General features: G+C 38.9%; 1 protein-coding gene across 8 annotated transcripts in view; it reads right to left on the bottom strand.

Annotated features, from left to right (window-relative positions):
- Positions 1–17,725, bottom strand: part of ENOX1 (ecto-NOX disulfide-thiol exchanger 1) — a 366,853-nt gene that overhangs the window by 59,350 nt on the left and 289,778 nt on the right. For all 8 annotated transcript variants that reach the window (XM_054052495.1, XM_054052503.1, XM_054052479.1 and 5 more), the window contains 2 exons: positions 8,725–8,831; positions 5,306–5,423 (listed from right to left, as the gene is read on the bottom strand). In XM_054052495.1, coding sequence (XP_053908470.1) covers positions 5,306–5,423; positions 8,725–8,831 — 225 coding nt within the window. The remainder of the gene's footprint in view (positions 1–5,305; positions 5,424–8,724; positions 8,832–17,725) is intronic.

The following is a 17,725-nucleotide window of genomic DNA, read 5'->3' as shown; positions in this document are numbered from 1 at the left end:
TGCTTTGAGATTGCTTATAAAATCTGTTTAGTATCTTCTGTTAACAGTGTTTATTTTCCTTTTCATATGCCTATATATGCTTATTACTGCAGGGCTGATTATGACACCAGCTGCTGATAGCTTTGAAATGGTATTGATTTATTTGAGGAAAAAAAGCAATGATAGGCCATTAATTTCTAAAGCAAGTACACTTTGTTATTTTACATTATCTTTATCAACAAGTGTTTAAAAGGAAAATGGAGAAATTATGGGCTTGTTAAACATCAGTTTCACTTTATGAAATCTGATGCTGAAATGCTATGGGATGGAGAAGGAATAACAGAAAACCTCTTTGATTTTGTTTAAAACAAAATCTTCCATAAAATTCAAAAGCTTTTGCTTACAACAAAGAAAAGGAGAAATATCTGATCCTTGGGATCAGGAGCAAGAGGTATTTCTGACATGAGATCTGCCATGACACTGGGCTAGTTGGGAGAAAAAGAAGAGCAAAACTCACTTCTACACAGCTGGAGCTCAGCAATTCCTATTCAAAGTTGTAAAAAGCTGTATAAAGCTTTCCTACCAGTTTGATCCAGCTATAAAACACAATTTCTATTCCACGTGTGCATCTCTGCATGCACACAAGCCTTAGAGAAAGTAAAAAGAGGGCTGAATTGCAGACAAAAGATGAATAAGCATCACACAGATCGCTTTGGTGTTGTTTCAGGCTTTCCTTGAAGACTTGCCAGGCTTGCAGTTTTCAAGACAGACTTACGAACAACGTCACAAAACCTGTGTTATTCTGTGCGCACCAGGGTACGGTTTTCAAATACTGACTTTCGCAAGGACTTATACCCTTCCGTGAGATGGACTGCCCATTCTTCAGCCTGTCTCCTATGGCAAGTGACTTAGCTAATGCTGCAAACAGGACAGAACAGTTCAGGAAAGCACTTAAAAGATCCAGACAGAAAGAGCTTCAATGTTTAAATGCGATGCCTACTTTAGGCATGTTTAAAAATCCTGCCATAGAGGATATCTGTCCTGACTTGGAGGGCAGTGCCAGTCTTACATGTTCAAACTGGGCTTACACTACGCAACCTGCAATTTATTATTTGCATGCAGTTCCTGAGGTGTTATTGTTACTTCATCACAGGTAATTCAAAGGTAGCAAAATGATACAGGGGCCCAGTTAGTGGGCTATATCAGGTCAGTTCAGCCATACAGAACCCTATACTGAGGTATTTATCACCCACAAGGACAGAACAGGCAGTGGATGAATGGAAGAAAGCATTGTTTTCTGCATTTGATAGGAAGGAACTGAGATAACACAAATTCATTGATTAGTCCAGGCAGGAGGTATGTAGCAGAGCTGGGATTTGTCTCAGACCTCTGGAATCGCAATCAAAAGCTGTAATAACGCAACCATCCTTCCTGCATCCCTCTGCAAGTGCTGTGCATCTTTCTTTTGTGGAAGTTAGAGTTGCTTGAATTAATGGTACCTCACCAAGAACTGCAAAATGAAGAGATTAACCCACCTGCCCTTAAAGTAAAATTACAGGTGCTTTCTAGGCTTAAACCAAACTTCAGCTCTTTTCTACAACATGCAGCTCCACTTCACTAATTCTTGAAATTACCTTGGAGGCTTTCACATGTGGATCCTTACTCTCGGTGCCAGCAGGTGGGAGATGAAGCATCCATAAATCCTGATTGTTCTGAAGATTTTCGTATATCCTCTAGAATACGGCACTGAATCTTTTTTTTTTTCCCTTGAGCTAATGCTTCAGTAACTACACCTCGACTTTCAAATGTATTAACTGAGTTGCCAATCATCATTATTATTTTTTTCTTAGCAATCTCCCAGCTTTACTTCAGCAATCCTCTTGTTCCTTTCAAACTCCAAAATCCACATTGCTGAAAAATCACTGTTTAAAGGCTGAGGTTTGGGAAAACCCCATAGTTCTAAAGGAATGGTTGATTCCACAGGTGAGATTCGCTCAGACTCAGGTCAGCCTTTCACCAGCTTTCCTTGTAATGCAAAGAACCTTTAGTCTGTGAGACCAGATGGATTTCCTATAAACTAGGCATGTATGCTAGTTCAGCCAAGTCTGGAAAAGCATTCAGGCACTGAAGTCCTTTTGTACAGCCTCAGGGCTTAGATGCGTTGCATCGTGTTTTCAAATGTTGGGGCTGGAATCCATTCTCTTTTTTTCAGGGTTGATGAAAAGGTTTCTCCTCAGATATCCTAGAGGAAAGGTTTCAATCTAACCAGCCTAGCTGTGAGGAAACATGACACACTCAGCACCTGACTAGATGCTCACATAAGTGGAGTTATGTCTGAATGAAAAAGGCTTTAGTAACAGAAGAAATTACATTGGGAGGCTGCTGAAACTACACTTTACCAAAACAGAATGAGGTCGTGGGACCGATTCTAAATTGTTGAATTAATTGAGTCTTCTTTTACTAGGCATGATTTAACTAGCTGACCTAGTGGAAAAAAGGCCTGACATGGGTGTTGGAACCTGCGGGAATCTCTGTTACTTCTTGTAGCTTTGGGAATGGTAACTTTCAAGGACAGCTGTTTGCACTGCTGAGTAGGGCGAGCAGAAAAATAATGTTCTCAAGAAAATCATTGGCATGGCAAGCCAGGAAGCCCAGAACTCTGGAACTATCCAGACCAATTCATCGTGTCTCATTTCTTTAGCCACTTTCAGATCTAGACTTCTAAGCCTTTATGTATGCATGCTTTCCTTGAATTGAAGAGGTACAATATCTTTTTTGAGTTATCCAAGCCTGACTCTTCCCATTTAAGCATTTGGACAAACATTTTAAGAAAAGGGGTTAAAAATAGAGGACGTTCCAATGTCTTCTTATTGTGCAGAATTCTTTCTTTGTGATAAAAGATTCTTTAAAAGATATGCTTTGTAGAACACAGGTTATTGTGAATACAAATAGCCACTCCAGTGGGATAAAAGTGGTTTCTGGAATGGCATACTAAAAAAAGAAATAGAAGAGAAGGCAGCTAACATTGACAGTAATTTAAAGAATGCTAAAAGAAGGAAGAATTATTTTTTGTAAAGAAAAATGAAAATAATGAATATATTTTTTCACTTTCTTTTCATTTAGAAATGTTTTACACATAATAAAATTTTTGTCTTAACTCCAACTTCCCTCCCTTGTCAATAACATAAGAATCAAATCCACTTGCTTTAGTTGAGAGACCAACATTGGAAGAAGAAAGCTATAAAAATAATTTTAGATCTGGATGGTTCTATGTGTGCAGTAGGCTGGATCAACTCTGCTAGGATCAAGGGGATGATGAGTGGTACAATGAATGATGACAGACAAGTACTCGGGCGGATTCATTTCACTAAATTTTGACTTAGTATGCAACACAGTACTGGGTTTTCTACTGTTATCACTGCAGGGATTCAAGTGGCCACAATATAACAATACAAATAAAGTTATGCTGTTTGGGATGGAACACTGTAGTAATCTCAGATATCAAAACATTTGATAGAAATGCACCTTTTCATGGAAGTAAACCAAAGATGCTTTCCTATTTGAGATGTTACAAAAAGAACGACCAGCATAGCTCTGCCCTAAGTACGCATAAGTTAAACCCAGCTGAATTGATAAATATAACAGTTCATTACAATCATTACACCTCTTCCAGAGTGCAGGTTGTGGGTATTGAGAAGGCTCTGGGAAGATCTTACAGAGACCTTCCAGTATCTGAAGGGGGCCTACAAGAAAGCTGGGGAGGGACTTTTTACAAGGGCATGTAGTGATAGGATGGGGGAAGGGGGAAGATGTAGATTAGACATAAGGAAGAAATTCTTCGTGATGAGAGGGTGAGACACTGGAACAGGTTGCCCAGGGAAGTTGTGGATGCTTCCTCCCAGGAAGTGCTCAAGGCCAGGTTGGATGGGGCTTAGAGCAGCCTGGTCTAGTGGGAGGTGTCCCTGCCCATGTTGGTTAGGTTCCTTCCAACCCAAGCCATTCTATGACTCTATTTCTGGCTCCACATTCCTACTATTAACAACAATTACTTCCCTCTGTAAAAGTGGACACAGTCGAGGCAAAATCATTAGACATAAAAAACTCTGATTGCTAGCAGTACTTTGTCTCAGCTCTAGACATTCTCTAATGGTGTCTAGAAATCCAAATTCAAACACACACAACGAGCCAAGCAAAAATTATGGCTGCTTATTACAGGTTTTATTGTTTCATTTTACTTCCAGGAAAAACATTAATTCTCCTCTCAAGAGAGATGCTGTAGTAAAAACTTCTTTGCTAGAATGACACTCCTTCCTTTGGTCTTTACGTGTGGAGTCATTTGACCTCACATACCATTTTGTCACAGGAGGAGCAAAAGAGCTCTTCTTTTATAAGCTTCAATTTACACTTCTGTGCAGGTGTACAAGGTCTTGAAACCATTCAATGGACGAAATTCTTTCTTTTCTCAATATGACTTCTGTATACAAAGGCCTAGATCAAAAGTATCCGCATCATCAGACTCCCAGTTACTTCCTATATTACTTCTTTACCTTCCTTAAAGCTCACTGCTGGCTGGCAGCTCCCAGTTGTGCTTTGGCTTTAGGCTCTGTAAATTTTCTTTCTGGTGATGAGCATCTAGACAAGCAAACCCTTGTTAGCTACTCAGAGATTTATTAGCCAGTGTCAAGAAAAGAAGCAACGGTTTCATCCAGATCATGTCAGCAGTTGGTAATTCAGGCAGCTTTTGAGCCAACTCTTGGAGCATCCACCCTGGCGACAAAAGCTGCTTTTCTTTCTGCATATTACAAGCACCCTTGTTCTTTCTTTCATGATAGACATCTAACTAGAGTCAAGTTAGTGCAGCGTGCAGTACCATATTGCAAAATATGTACCTTTAAAAGTTAGTCCCACAAAACACAGTTAAAATGGTATAGCGTATGTGTTAGAGAGCTTATACGCAACTATGTATTTGTTGAAAAGAAAGGTAAGGCTTAGAGAATACTGACCAAAACATAACTTCAGCTAGTCTCATAAGAAGACCCACAAAATAAAAGACTAATGCTAGACAATATGCGTGCAATAAAGAAATATAACACTTCCAGTCAAGGACAGAACTGGAGGATTTTCATCATTACAGATCATAGCAGGTGACAGACACCTCCTAGAGACAGCTTGCATAATTCAAATAAAAAATTTATGAGGGTCCAAAATAAGATACTGTCCTATATAATCAGCTATTAATATGTGACTTCTCACATGCAAGTTTTTGTTTTCTTTTAAAAAATAACCAATCAAATATACTTCACATTATAGAAGGATATGTCTTTACCTGAATCGTCTACTCTCAGCTTTTTACTGGGATTGTCACCACTGTCATCATCGGACATTTCCATCTCCTCTTCCCGACGGATTCCCATGAGCTGTTCACTATGAGCATTTCGGAGTTCCTAAAATCCAAAATAACCTTTTGTTAGCATGAACCTCCATAAAGCCATTAAGTATTATTTAGTATCTAATTTTAATGCTGCTCTGATTTTAATTGTACATCATTTATCATTGTGATAATATTTATTTGTATACAAATATTTAGAACAACAGTAGCACAGGAAATTCTTCCTGTGAAAGAATGGAGTGTCTCAGAAATAACACTCAGAGAAAATAAGGCAGAAAGTGAGTCTTCACGTTGAGTGATCTTTGGTTCTTCTAAACATAGCAGAATGCTTCGATAGCAGGGATCATGCTTAAAATTGTGTATAAAGCAGACTGGTACAGAGATTGTCAGCCTGCTTAAGGTACAGATAATTCTTCTTTCTCTCTGCCAATTGAGGTAGGATTCATCCAGCCGTGAGTAGATGTTTCCATTAAACAGTCATAATAACTACACCCTAAAAGTGCCTAGTTCTCTCTGCCATCGGTAAAGGAAGCCAAAAGCAACCAGTGCAGATGGAGTGCTCTGTGTTGTAGGTGCCTAATACTGGGAAAAGCGATCTCACCCTCTGTCCCTATGCCCAGATCATCTTCAATTTAAAATATCCAGTTCAATAACACTGTCCAGAAAATCTCTGTATCTTGATCCAAAACAAGTACCAGCATGGCCAGCCCAGTCTCTGGGCGACCGCCACAAGGACAGGCGGACAGGCAGGGAGCCCCTGCTCATATCAGTAGGTAAACGATCAGCAGGCATGTGGGTTTTGTGGGAGTCTAGACAGTCTTTGTTCTGGGCAGAAAAGCTGGCGCGGATGTAGCGGCTGGCTTTTTAATGGCAGCGTTGAGAAGATTGAGAGGACTCTATTTTGTCCTAATAATCCTGTCAGGTGTAACACAGGGATGCTGCGCCATGATTAGTGTAGGCCTTTTCAGTCTGCAGACAGCTAATTTTTCTGCCAACAAAGAGCCTAATTCCCAAAGAGGTGGTTTGAAATCTTTAAAACAAGGAAGAGGCCTATGGAAGGAGGAGACAGCATTGAGTAGTCCGACCAATGCTCTGTGCAATTAACAATAAGCTGTCAGAGAGGGACTGGGTGAAAAAAGGGAAGGTGTTTCCCTTGAGCTGTACCCTTGGTTTTATTGGCAGATCACAAATATTCTGATAAACGTATATTTTCAATTAATCTCATCAAAAGCAAGGAGTCTAATTAGTGGGTGTTTTACATGAGAATAATTTTCAAATTTTTAAAAGTGATTAAAAGGTAAATTGTCAACGAGTGTCTCATACAATCAGAGACACCTCTGGAAGAAATTAGCAAGCCATTTCTTAATTCCTTATCAGAAAAGGCCACTTGCATTTTTTCCAGGGAAAGTATACTGCATACATGAGCAGACATCCGCTTACATTTACTCCCTCTTTGGGGAATAAATGTCCTTGATGCATCAATGTCTGTATTATCAGCAAAGCCAACAATCTTCCACAGTGAACGTCTACGTGTGTGAGTCTTGGCTTTGCGTTTGTGTTTCTAGCAAAGCTTTCCTAAATTCAGAACAAAAAGGGAAGCTTATCAGATAATTAAACAACTTAGCAGATAATATCATGATTAGAAAATACAATTTAAATCGAAGATGTCATTTGATACATTTCTATCATATTTCATACCTGAAAATCAGGTGTGTTTAAAATAACTGGTTTAGTGAAAGCCTTTGCATATTTTTCTTGTCCTCTTTATATAAAACCAAAATGCAATAATATTTGAAAAAACGAGTAGTGAATTAACATTGCTGCAAAGTCCGTCTCTTACACATTTCAGTTTATTAAAGATTTAGAAGCCAGCAATTGAATGACACACCACGTTCCTTTACAGAAAGTTAGTTCAAGAAGTGATGGTCTTAATATAATTGAAATAGTCCACCAGCAAATCATACTTTCATACTTCTCTAAAAGATAAGACCAACATTAATCCCCTACTTTCCAACTTTCAATTGAACGAAAGCTTTATCCACTACTTACATGAAACATTTGTGAACAAAACACAACATACAGTTTGTACCAGTAAATTACGCTAAATTTTTATTTTAAGTGTCCCATTATTGTGAAGTCATTCGATATTCACCATAATAGCACTATAATAAAGAATTCATTTTGTATTCACGTGGATGTTACATTTAGTGCCGTTGGTATTCCACTGTAATTTAGCATTAGTTAATGGGCACTTAAAATGTTATCCAAATGATTTATATCACAGCACTTTAGTGTTTCTCAAACTAAGCGTACAACACTTATTTTACAAGTGTACTACAAAATAATTAAATAAGTGCACCTTACCTTCTAAAGTTTTTATTCTGACACAGAGAAAAATCATTTAGAGGACTGTGACAGTAACAATCAACACACTGTACTACCTGAAGGTAAACCAAGTGTATGTAAGTTGCTCATATTAAAAAAAAAAAAAACAAAAACAAAGAAGAAAGAAAGAAAATAAAGACACTGGTACTTACTTTTTAAAATACAGGCTCATAGCGTACATACTGAATTAAAAACGAAAGCTGGATGACCAAAACACAGGATGAGGTTTAGGGCTTCCTTTGCTGCCACTCACAGCAAGGGGAGTTAGAATCCCATTTCCTCTGCTCATGTTTATGACAGTCACACATGCATCATCCCATATTGCTAACTCTGTGTGGTAGCATTACATTTACACTGGTTTCTTTGTAAGAATAATACTTAGAATCAATACAAGTAATGTATCTACTTTTTAAAAGAAAAACATAAAGCAAATGGGAAGGAGTATGTCATAATTCTGGACTTAAAATGCATAAGTCATTACATAGGAAAGAAATTCTCTATTTTGTTTTCAGGAAAAGTCATCTTATAATGACCATATGATGGCACAATGAGAAAAAAATAAATCTGTGGTGCAGAATAGGTCTTTTAAAAACAGATCACGATGACTCCTAAAAAGATACTTTTTAGAAATCATTCTTAATTCTATCTTCAGTTGAAAATATTGTTCCTAATTTCACTACTTCAGTTCATAATTTTAGACAGTAAACATAATCCTATAATGATTTCCCAAACTTTGCATGAAAAATAAAAACACACTGCTCTCTGTTCTAGAGTTATTTAATGACTACTATCATAATGAGAGCAATGGGAGCAATTCATACTGTATATGAGACTGTACGATGGCCAGTCGATTAACAGCTTAAATGGTAGCCATAAATATTGCTGAATACACTATGTCCAGCTACAATCACTCGTTCTGTGTCAATCCAGCTGTGAGATGATGGATAGAAAGTAATAATAAAATCACCAACCTCAGAATGCTTTCGCCAAATGTCTATGTTCTTTCGCTGAGCTTTCGAGAAATGGTCCCAAGCTTTTTGTCTGGTAGAAGCGTTGAAAACGGCGACAATCTGCTCAACTTTGGTGAACAAGGAAGTCAAACAAGACAAGCAATTTATGTTCTGATCACTATAGAGATGCAAAGCAAAGACACTAGGAGTCTATGGATGATGTCATTACTGAAACAACATCATCAATATCCATCCAATGACGTGTCTTTTGTACTTACATTTTGGCAATGTTGGAGATGTCTCCCTTCAAGTCTGTCTCCACAACCTTAGTCTACACAACTTATAACTATGTACCAAAAACCACGCATGCAGCTGCTTCCCTGTGATGTCTGCTACAGCTCTTTGCTCAGCCACATGCCTTTGCGTGCATGGCTGTAGGTGTGTGACTACAGAAATGGCACTTGAGGCACAAACCTGACACATGTTCCCCTGCGGCAGCTGCGTACAGATGAGCAGGCTGTACACATGAAAGCGTGAAAGACAAGCAGGTTCTGCTGTGAAGGGTGACTATCTGATAGTGGGAACCTGTCAGCAGATGGGAAGGGCTAAACCACACATTAATGCTGCATTATGTGGCTGTAGCTGCTGCTTCTCTTTTATTTAACATAAATAGGCTCACCTGTGGTAGATCATTCTGTCCTCTGTCCATGTCCTATGTATGTTTATGTACATGAACAGTTGCATTTTTGTGCACATAAGATAAAGAGGAGATGTGAAATGGGCTTCCCTCATTCAACTCTAATGAATTTCTTCTGAAGCCAGACCTCAATATTTAGATCAATTACACAGGACAATTAAGATCCTTAAGTTTTTAGCTACTTGTTCATCCTAAATCAGAAACTTTTCTCCCAACACCCTTCTTTCTCTTCTTACCAGTTACAACCAACGTTGTCCTTCCACAACGGTGACCTACCTGGAAATGATCTGACAAAGATGCAAGTTATTTTAATCCCAACACAGTTAACTGCAAGACCACCAAGAAATCCAGATTTACTACAAACAACCTGGTCTGTGCTCCTGAGTGAGCAGCTGTGCTGACCTATGAACTCAAACTGAAAATTGCTTCAACTCTTAAACACAGTTCTTGGCTATTTATCTCTTTAGATTTCTTGGCTGAAATGATGTCCACTGCTTTGCAAAGCTGTAGCTTGTAGCATCTCCCTCCCACCTCTTTTATTGAAAAATGGTGGCAGGAGTGCTGTGTTCGGTTTTTGGTCCCTCACTACAAGAAGGACATTGAGGCACTGGAGCTTGTCCAGAGAAGGGCAAAAAAGCTGTTGAAGAGGTTAGAGAACAAGCCTTATGAAAGACAGCTGAGGGAACTAGGGTTCCTAGAGAAAAAGAGGCTGAGGGGAGACCTTATCACTGTCCACAGCTACCTGAAAGGAGGTTGCAGCGAAGTGGATGTTGGCCTCTTCTCCCAAGCAAGAAGTGATAGGACAAGAGGAAAGGGCCTCAAGTTGCGCCACGGGAGGATGATAAGATATCAGGAAAAATGTCTTCACTGAAAGGGTTATCAGGCACTAGAATGGCTGCCCAGGGATGTGGTAGAGTCAACATCCCTGGAGATACTTGAAAGACATGTAGACGAGGTGTTCAGAGACTCATTGAGTTCATCGATGGCTGCTCTTCTTTTCCACTCCAGTCACAGATGTGGATGACATTATCAGACATAGTAACCTGTCTTTCCTAAAATGATGAGCTCACCTAGTAAGTAGGTTATGTAACTTTCATCTCTAGATCTAGATGTTAACACCTCTTTGAATAGGAGCACATTTCTTCTTTTCTCTTCCTTTACTACTGACACAGGCTGCTTTCTGATTCAGGAAGATTACAGCATTTTGAGTAATATATGGGAGCTTTTCTTTGTAATCATCAGGGCCTGTTAATTAACTTCTAAAGCCATAGAAAATAAACATAGTCTTTTAAAATTGATACTTACATGCAGTTTATATTAAAGAAGGTGTCTCAAAACTACTGGGACTATGTGATCCGCTTGTGATCCATTCCAGTTTTAACAGAAGTTTAACAGAAGTTAAACAAGTTAACAAGCTTAATAGAAGCTGTGATAATTTTAGCCTATTGCAACTTGCTTGGAGTGAAGGGTGGATGTACCAAGGAAGTTATGCTCTGCATATTTGATCAATTAATTTGAAAATAATGAAAATGCTAAAGCTCCCTATTATTATGTGTATAGAAATTGAGACTAGATCTAGTTATTATTGTGTGGATGACACAAGTGCTCTGAAAATCTTGCTTGACGGTTTAACAATTCAGTTTTAGTTTCCAAGTGGAAATTCAAGTAGAAAAGATTTACAAAGAAATTAGGAAGAGCAAGTTTACCATTTTCCACTAACAAGTATTAAAAAGATCATCTGAAATTTGAAAAACATTTGAACTTTGAAGTGTTTGTTTTCCATTCTATGAACAGGTGCTAGGATTTATCAAAAGTCATTATCTGAACATTTATTATTTCCATCTCCTCAAAGGAAACACAAGCTAGAAACATGTAAAAAAGACTTTCTTGCACAACCACAGCAGACAAAATGAGCAGAAAAAGGATCTCCTTCACTTACCTAACATTCAGGAATTAAAAAAAAACTAAAAGAGGTAGAACACTATGAATATTACATGCTAAAATTTGAGGCATTTAAAGAAACTTTATGCATCAGGCAGCTAGGAATAATAAAAAAATGGAAAAGAATATTAAATTAACATATATTAAAGACCAACATCCCACTACTCTGTATTGAAAGAAAGCATCAATATGCATAAAGCAATTTAAGTATACACAGCACTCTAATATATGAAGTGTTACGAACACCCACAGGTAACACCCAGCCTAGAAGGTGTCTAAGCATTACATTAGAACTAAAGAACAGCCAAGGCCATGGCTTAACAGCACAGAGAAGTGGCTTCACTTCTCTTTATACTGTATCAAAATCCTGCGTTCATGTGTTATGAGATGGCAATCCAGTATGAACCCCTTCTTCCAGGTCACATTTGTTCATAGGTTAACTCACATTGCATCAAGTTTCGTTTTTTCTCCCAAAGACACCCTGGAAGCCTAAAGCTGGCATAACTCCCGTGCTCTAGATAAATGAAATACAAGACATAATGTAACCACTCCAGATCAGGATCTAATTTGTTTGAGCAAGTGATCCAGCAGTACAGTGTCCATAAGGATGGTAGATTCATCCCTAAGGGGAACCCAGGAGAGTGTATATCAGCTTAGAAACTCTCCAGTTAATTCCCTTTTAGAATCACAGAATCATAGAATGATTTGGGTTGGAGGAGACCTTAATGATGACCTAGTTCCAACCCCCCTGTCACTGGCAGGGAAACCTTCCGGTAGATCAGGTTGCTGAAAGCCTCATCCAATCTGGCCTTGAACACCTCCAGGGATGGGGCATCCATGACTTCTCTTGGCAACCTGTCCCAGGGCCTCATCACCCTCATAGTAAAAAATTTCTTCCATATATCAGAACTAAATCCCCCTTCTTTCAGCTTAAAACCATTCTCCCTTGTTCTGTCCCACCCCTGCAGTGCCTGATAAAAAGCCCCTCCCCAGTTTGCCTGTAGGTCCCTTTAAGTACCGGAACACTGCTATATGGTCTCCTTGGAGCTTTGTCTTCTCTAGGCTAAACAAGCCCAACTCTCTGTATTCAGAGGTGCTCCAGCCCACTGAATATCTTTGTGGCCCTCCTCTGGCCTTGCTCTAACAGACCCATGTCCATTCTGTGCTGAGAACTCCAGAACTGAACACAATACTGCAGGTGAGGTCTCAGGATAGCAGAGTACAGGGGAGAATCACCTCCATCGACCTGCTGGTTACACTTCTTTTGATGCAGCCCAGGATACGGTTGTCTTTCTGGGCTGCAAGCACACTTTGCCAGCTCACGTTGAGCTTCTCATCCACAAGCACCCTCAAGTCCTTCTCTTCAAGGCTACTCTCAAGCCCTTCTCTTCTCAGCCTGTAATTGTGCTTGGGATTGCTCCGACACAGGTTCTTGACCTTGCATTTGGCCCCATTAAACTTGATGAAGTTCACTCAGGCCTACCTCTCAAGCCTGTCAAGATCCCTCTGGGTGGCATTCCTTCCCTCTGCTCTGTTGACCACATCACACAGCTTGGTGTCATCGGCAAACTTACTGACATTGCCCTCAATCACACTGTTTGTGTCTCCAAAAAAAATATTAAACAGCACCGCCCCCAATACCTTTTTCTCCATATCTGAGTAAGATTTGGGCAAAGAGAGGCTGATAACTACAGAATCTGATAGAAACGATTGTTCCTGGTCTCCCTGCTGACCATGGTTTTCAAACTATCTCCTGACCTCCAGAAAGGAATTTCCAAAATGAGATAACAGATCACACCTGTCTTTCTCAGGCTTCTTGAACTCTAGGCTGCACTGGACTGTCAACTGTGACTAGCAACTAGAATTATTAAGTACCATGAAATATTCATTGTCAAACATCTGTTGGTAAGTTCTACATGGTATATAAAATTTTCATCAACCATATGCAAAGCGGTTTTCTTACTAAATCAGGGTTTAAAAACCCACATAGTTCTGGAAGGATCCTTATGATGTCATTGGTTTTCCTATCAATATAACTTGCAGGATGTAAATAATTGCAGCTTTCCTAACAACTTATTCTGTGGCTGGTAATTTATGTCACGTTTTAGACAAAGAATTATTATCTAATTGCATTTCTGCTGAGTTATAAATAACTAAAAAGACCCAAACAGCTAAGCCTAGAGTGATGTGCAAGTGTCGATGTTTAACAAATGCAGTGCTACTACAATACACTTTGTTAGAGGTGCCAGCTTATAGTAAGCATATTAAATGGAAGTTTAAACCTCAGTTTCTGTTGCCATAAAACGTGCTACCAGAATAGCGTACTGTTATCAAGCATAAATGTAAAAACAATCAGAAAAACTAGGCACAACAACAACAACAAAAATCCCTTAAATTATACCTGCAGAAGATGCTTACAAGATTGGATTAGAGGGAAAAATAGAATTATCTCCAGGGCAACAGAATATTTGACACAGGATATTTGACAATGATACTAACAGAGAAGAACAGAAACAAATGGGAACCAAAATGTAGTCTCATCCATAGATTAAGAGGTAGAGAGAACACTTTTACTCTCTATTACATTTATCAAGCAGCCTACTTTAAATGCACAATTAAGTAAAGGCTGAAATTTCTCCTTGGGTTCAGAAGACAAGAAGTAGTCAATTTTGCCTTTTCTTTTCACACTATCAGCTGCCATGCATACATGATTATTTTTAATTTCTTGTATGCAATAATAAGGGACATCAACAACTAAATGTTTTTCTAATTCATTACGATAAAAAAGAAACAAAACAGAAAGTGAAACACGTGTTAAAATCAAAACAAAAGTCTTTGCTGACAGATAAAATAATCAGATTTCATGTAGAATTTCACTCCAAATTCCACCAATTAGTGAAATAGGATGAAAAGGGCTTTGCACTAAATTACTGTAAGTGCAAGAGTAGAAGATACGGCAATTTAACTCAGAAAAATTCTGTAAGTGTGACAGTTGACATGCAGGGTATAAGAAAAATTCCACCCATAAAATTACAGTGTAAAGGAAACTGTTGCAGCAACGGTATAACATGCTTTTCAAAAATAGACTCGCAGCACAGGGAGGATACAAAGTTGGTATGGTTTAGGTCAGAAGCCTTATTGCTGAATTCTGAGTAAGCTGGAGTCTGCCAATCGATTTGGCTCAAAGCCCAGCAAACCAAGGAATTACAGTAGTCAAGGCTAGATGCTGTAAGTAAATGAATTAGAGTCTCCAGGTCAGGTTTGGATAGGAAAAAACATTTTTGGCAACAGTCCTGAAAGGCATTTGATGCTGTACTGAATAGATCTTAGCATTAAGTCCAAAGCTAAAATTACATCTGAGTGAATGATGTGACATCGGTAAGAGAAACAGTAGACAGATTGCAGAGCAATAAAAGAAACCTTTAAAAAAATAATCTAGGCCAAACCCTCAGTCTTTTGGTTATGATACTATTTAATTTCAGAAAAGAATTTGCCTTTCATGCATTTACAGCTAAAAACCTGCAGCCCTTCATGTGCCACAGAGGGAGAAAGAGATGCAAATGTCATTGACTGGCAGAGGAGGAAAATATAAAACTTGGAAATACTACCCTGGAGAAGACTGCTGATAATGGAAGGGATGGGTCCTAAAGGTAAGCATACTGCTGGTCATCAGCTGGATGCGTAAGCAAACGCCATTACAGATTTGTATAATGAAGATGCAGATCTTAACAGCTATGCAAAATGACTCATCAGCCATAAATAAATACGGTATTCTTCGTTTGTTTTGGGTTTGACAGAATTTTGTGTTTGGTTGTGGTTTTTCAGAGAAGATGAGGCTATTGTTTGGTCTGCTTGCTGTCTGGGTGGCTTTAGGTTCCTTAAGACATAGTTTTAAGACATTGCATGATAAAGGAGAAAACCACAGAACTTCTTCATTATATCCCCAAATTCCACCTTTTTGGACAGACCAAGAGAAGGGTGCCTCCAGTGATTTATCTCCCAAATTGCTTTGCTGTGTGGGAAGTCAGCTCGCAAGGCTGCCATTCCTCAACTTGCCCTGCTGCCAATAACTACAGCTGTACTAGCAATCAAAACCAGCCAGGGTTTCTCATTCCTTGAAACCAGCTGCCACAACATGCCAAGTGTCCCCGCAGCAGCAGTCCTCTCTTCTCAAAAAGATGCTTTTGGAGAAACTACTTTGTATTAAACTTGCATGGGAAAATGCTATCTGGCCCAGAGCAACAACTTTCCGGCAGCTGAACAGCATGGACAAGTTGGTCCTCGCTCATCTTAATTTAGTCCTATAGACAGAGACAGTGGGGTCCTCTTTTACTACCAGCCTCATCTTTTCTGCCCTTGTCCCGATGCAGGGGGTTTGGTGCTGTAGGGAGTCATTACAAGGCTTACCGGAGGAAGAAAGATGTGTTCACCTTCTGTCTATCCTGTCTTATCTACCTAAATATTAGAAAGAATGGGGAAGTTTAAGAGTCCTCTCACTAAATTACACTATGTTATTTCTACATTCCCCTTTGATTTGGCCTAAAGTGTTTGAGAGGAGGAGATTTGTCTGGCTTGATGGTTGATCCCCCTTCCTCTTCCATTCAGTTCACACTGGTCCTGAGTGACACAGGAAGAAACACTTTTCCATAACAGAATAAGCAGATTCTTCTACATAGAAGAAGGACAAAATAAAAAGTATTTATACTATAGCACAGATTATAATCCCTTGTCTTGTAAAAACATCAAACTTCAGCATCAGCAGCTGTTGTTTTCCTTACTTTCAGCTAAGACTCTCAGTGAGGAAGTGTGAAAGAAGGAACATTATGGGGATATTGAAAAAGCCTCATTTCCAGGATTTACACTGAAACCTGCACAGTAACTTGTCAGAGGTACGCACATCAACAATTAATGATTCTAGAAATGGAAGAACACTCCTTGTTAAGCTTTGAAATGAAAAAAAATTACACTCTGATTAAAGAAAGCCCATTTTGGCCTGTAAGGTACTGCTAGAAAATGTCTACAAAATAAGCTTCAAAAATCTTTTAAGTTGTGAAATGTGGTTTAATTTACAACAAAGAAACTGACAGCCTGGTGTTACAGCAAGTGCTGGAGCAGTGCCATGTGATAAATCACTTGGACTCAACAGGACCACTTCACCTCTGTGTCATTTCTCAACAAACAAGAACCTGATATCAGGCCAGCACAACACAGTAGGGCAGGTACAAATGTACACTACCTGCTCTTTTAACGCCACCACCTTATATTACAGAACAGACTTCATGGACCTTGTGTTGACATCCAGAAACAAACCTGAAAAAAATGCACACACAACGCCCTCACTCCACTAACTCAAAGAAAAATTAAGTGAATGCTACTTTCTTCATCATCTGGACAAGATTATAAGACATCCCCAATGCACTGCATTTAATTAGCTGTTCTCATTGTTTTTTATGGTTACATGGATCTCTTTCCAATTCTCAGATTTAAAAATAGCAAAAGTAGGGACAACTATTTTTGTAAGCCTGTCCAAAAAGAAAAAAAGTCAAATACTGAGATGAAGGGTCATCATAAATATGACTAAACTCTGATTCAGGTCCCATTAAGTTAATGGGCTCTTTCTAAGTAATAATTATACAGGGATCTTACAGATTAGAGGGTTCCTAGAAGATCAAGAAGCCTATATTTGTTTGGGGCATAATATGGTTTCTTTTGATGAAGAAAAAGAATAGAGGTGGATGAGAGCCATTACCTCTTCTAGCAACCAAACAAAAACCCACTGAAGGGACTAAGTATTTCAACCAGTCATAGCTGCATAGTTACTCATATCCATATTTACAAGGTTAATCATTCACTTATAAGAAGCCTGAACAGTTTTAGACGGGCAAGCCATATGATATGTGTGCACAGACAACTCAGAAAAACTGTTGAGTTATACCTCCACCTTTCATTCCTTGCTCCAATGCCTTACTCTCAAACCATACAACCTTTGCAGCTCAGTTCTGAAAAGCATCAGGCCCTTACCTCCATCCCTACAGAGCAAGGCAGCTCAAAACCAAGCATAGATTTCCATGTGATTCAAGCACACACTTCTTTGCTTTGAACCTTACTTTGCAAGCTAGGAAGTCCTGCAGCATCCAGGTAAATTGCAGGAATTGTCAAAATAGGGTCCTAGACAAAAGTTTCTTGGGAGGCAATGCTTTTATTTTGCTATAAAACACCATGAGTATTTAATGGCCTATATTAAAAAAAAATCTTAAAAATAACAGAATAAGAGCTTCTGTTGAAATTCTGTCCATGCTTAAATCAATACCAAGATTCCTATTGACTTTAGGTGGAGTGAAGGCTACAGACAAAGGAAGGCACAAAGAAATTAAAAGAAAATGA

Source organism: Cuculus canorus, chromosome 1, assembly GCF_017976375.1.
Source record: "Cuculus canorus isolate bCucCan1 chromosome 1, bCucCan1.pri, whole genome shotgun sequence".
Lineage (NCBI taxonomy): Eukaryota > Metazoa > Chordata > Aves > Cuculiformes > Cuculidae > Cuculus > Cuculus canorus.
Note: the sequence above shows the minus strand (reverse complement) of the source record. Positions and strands in the feature narration are given on the sequence as shown.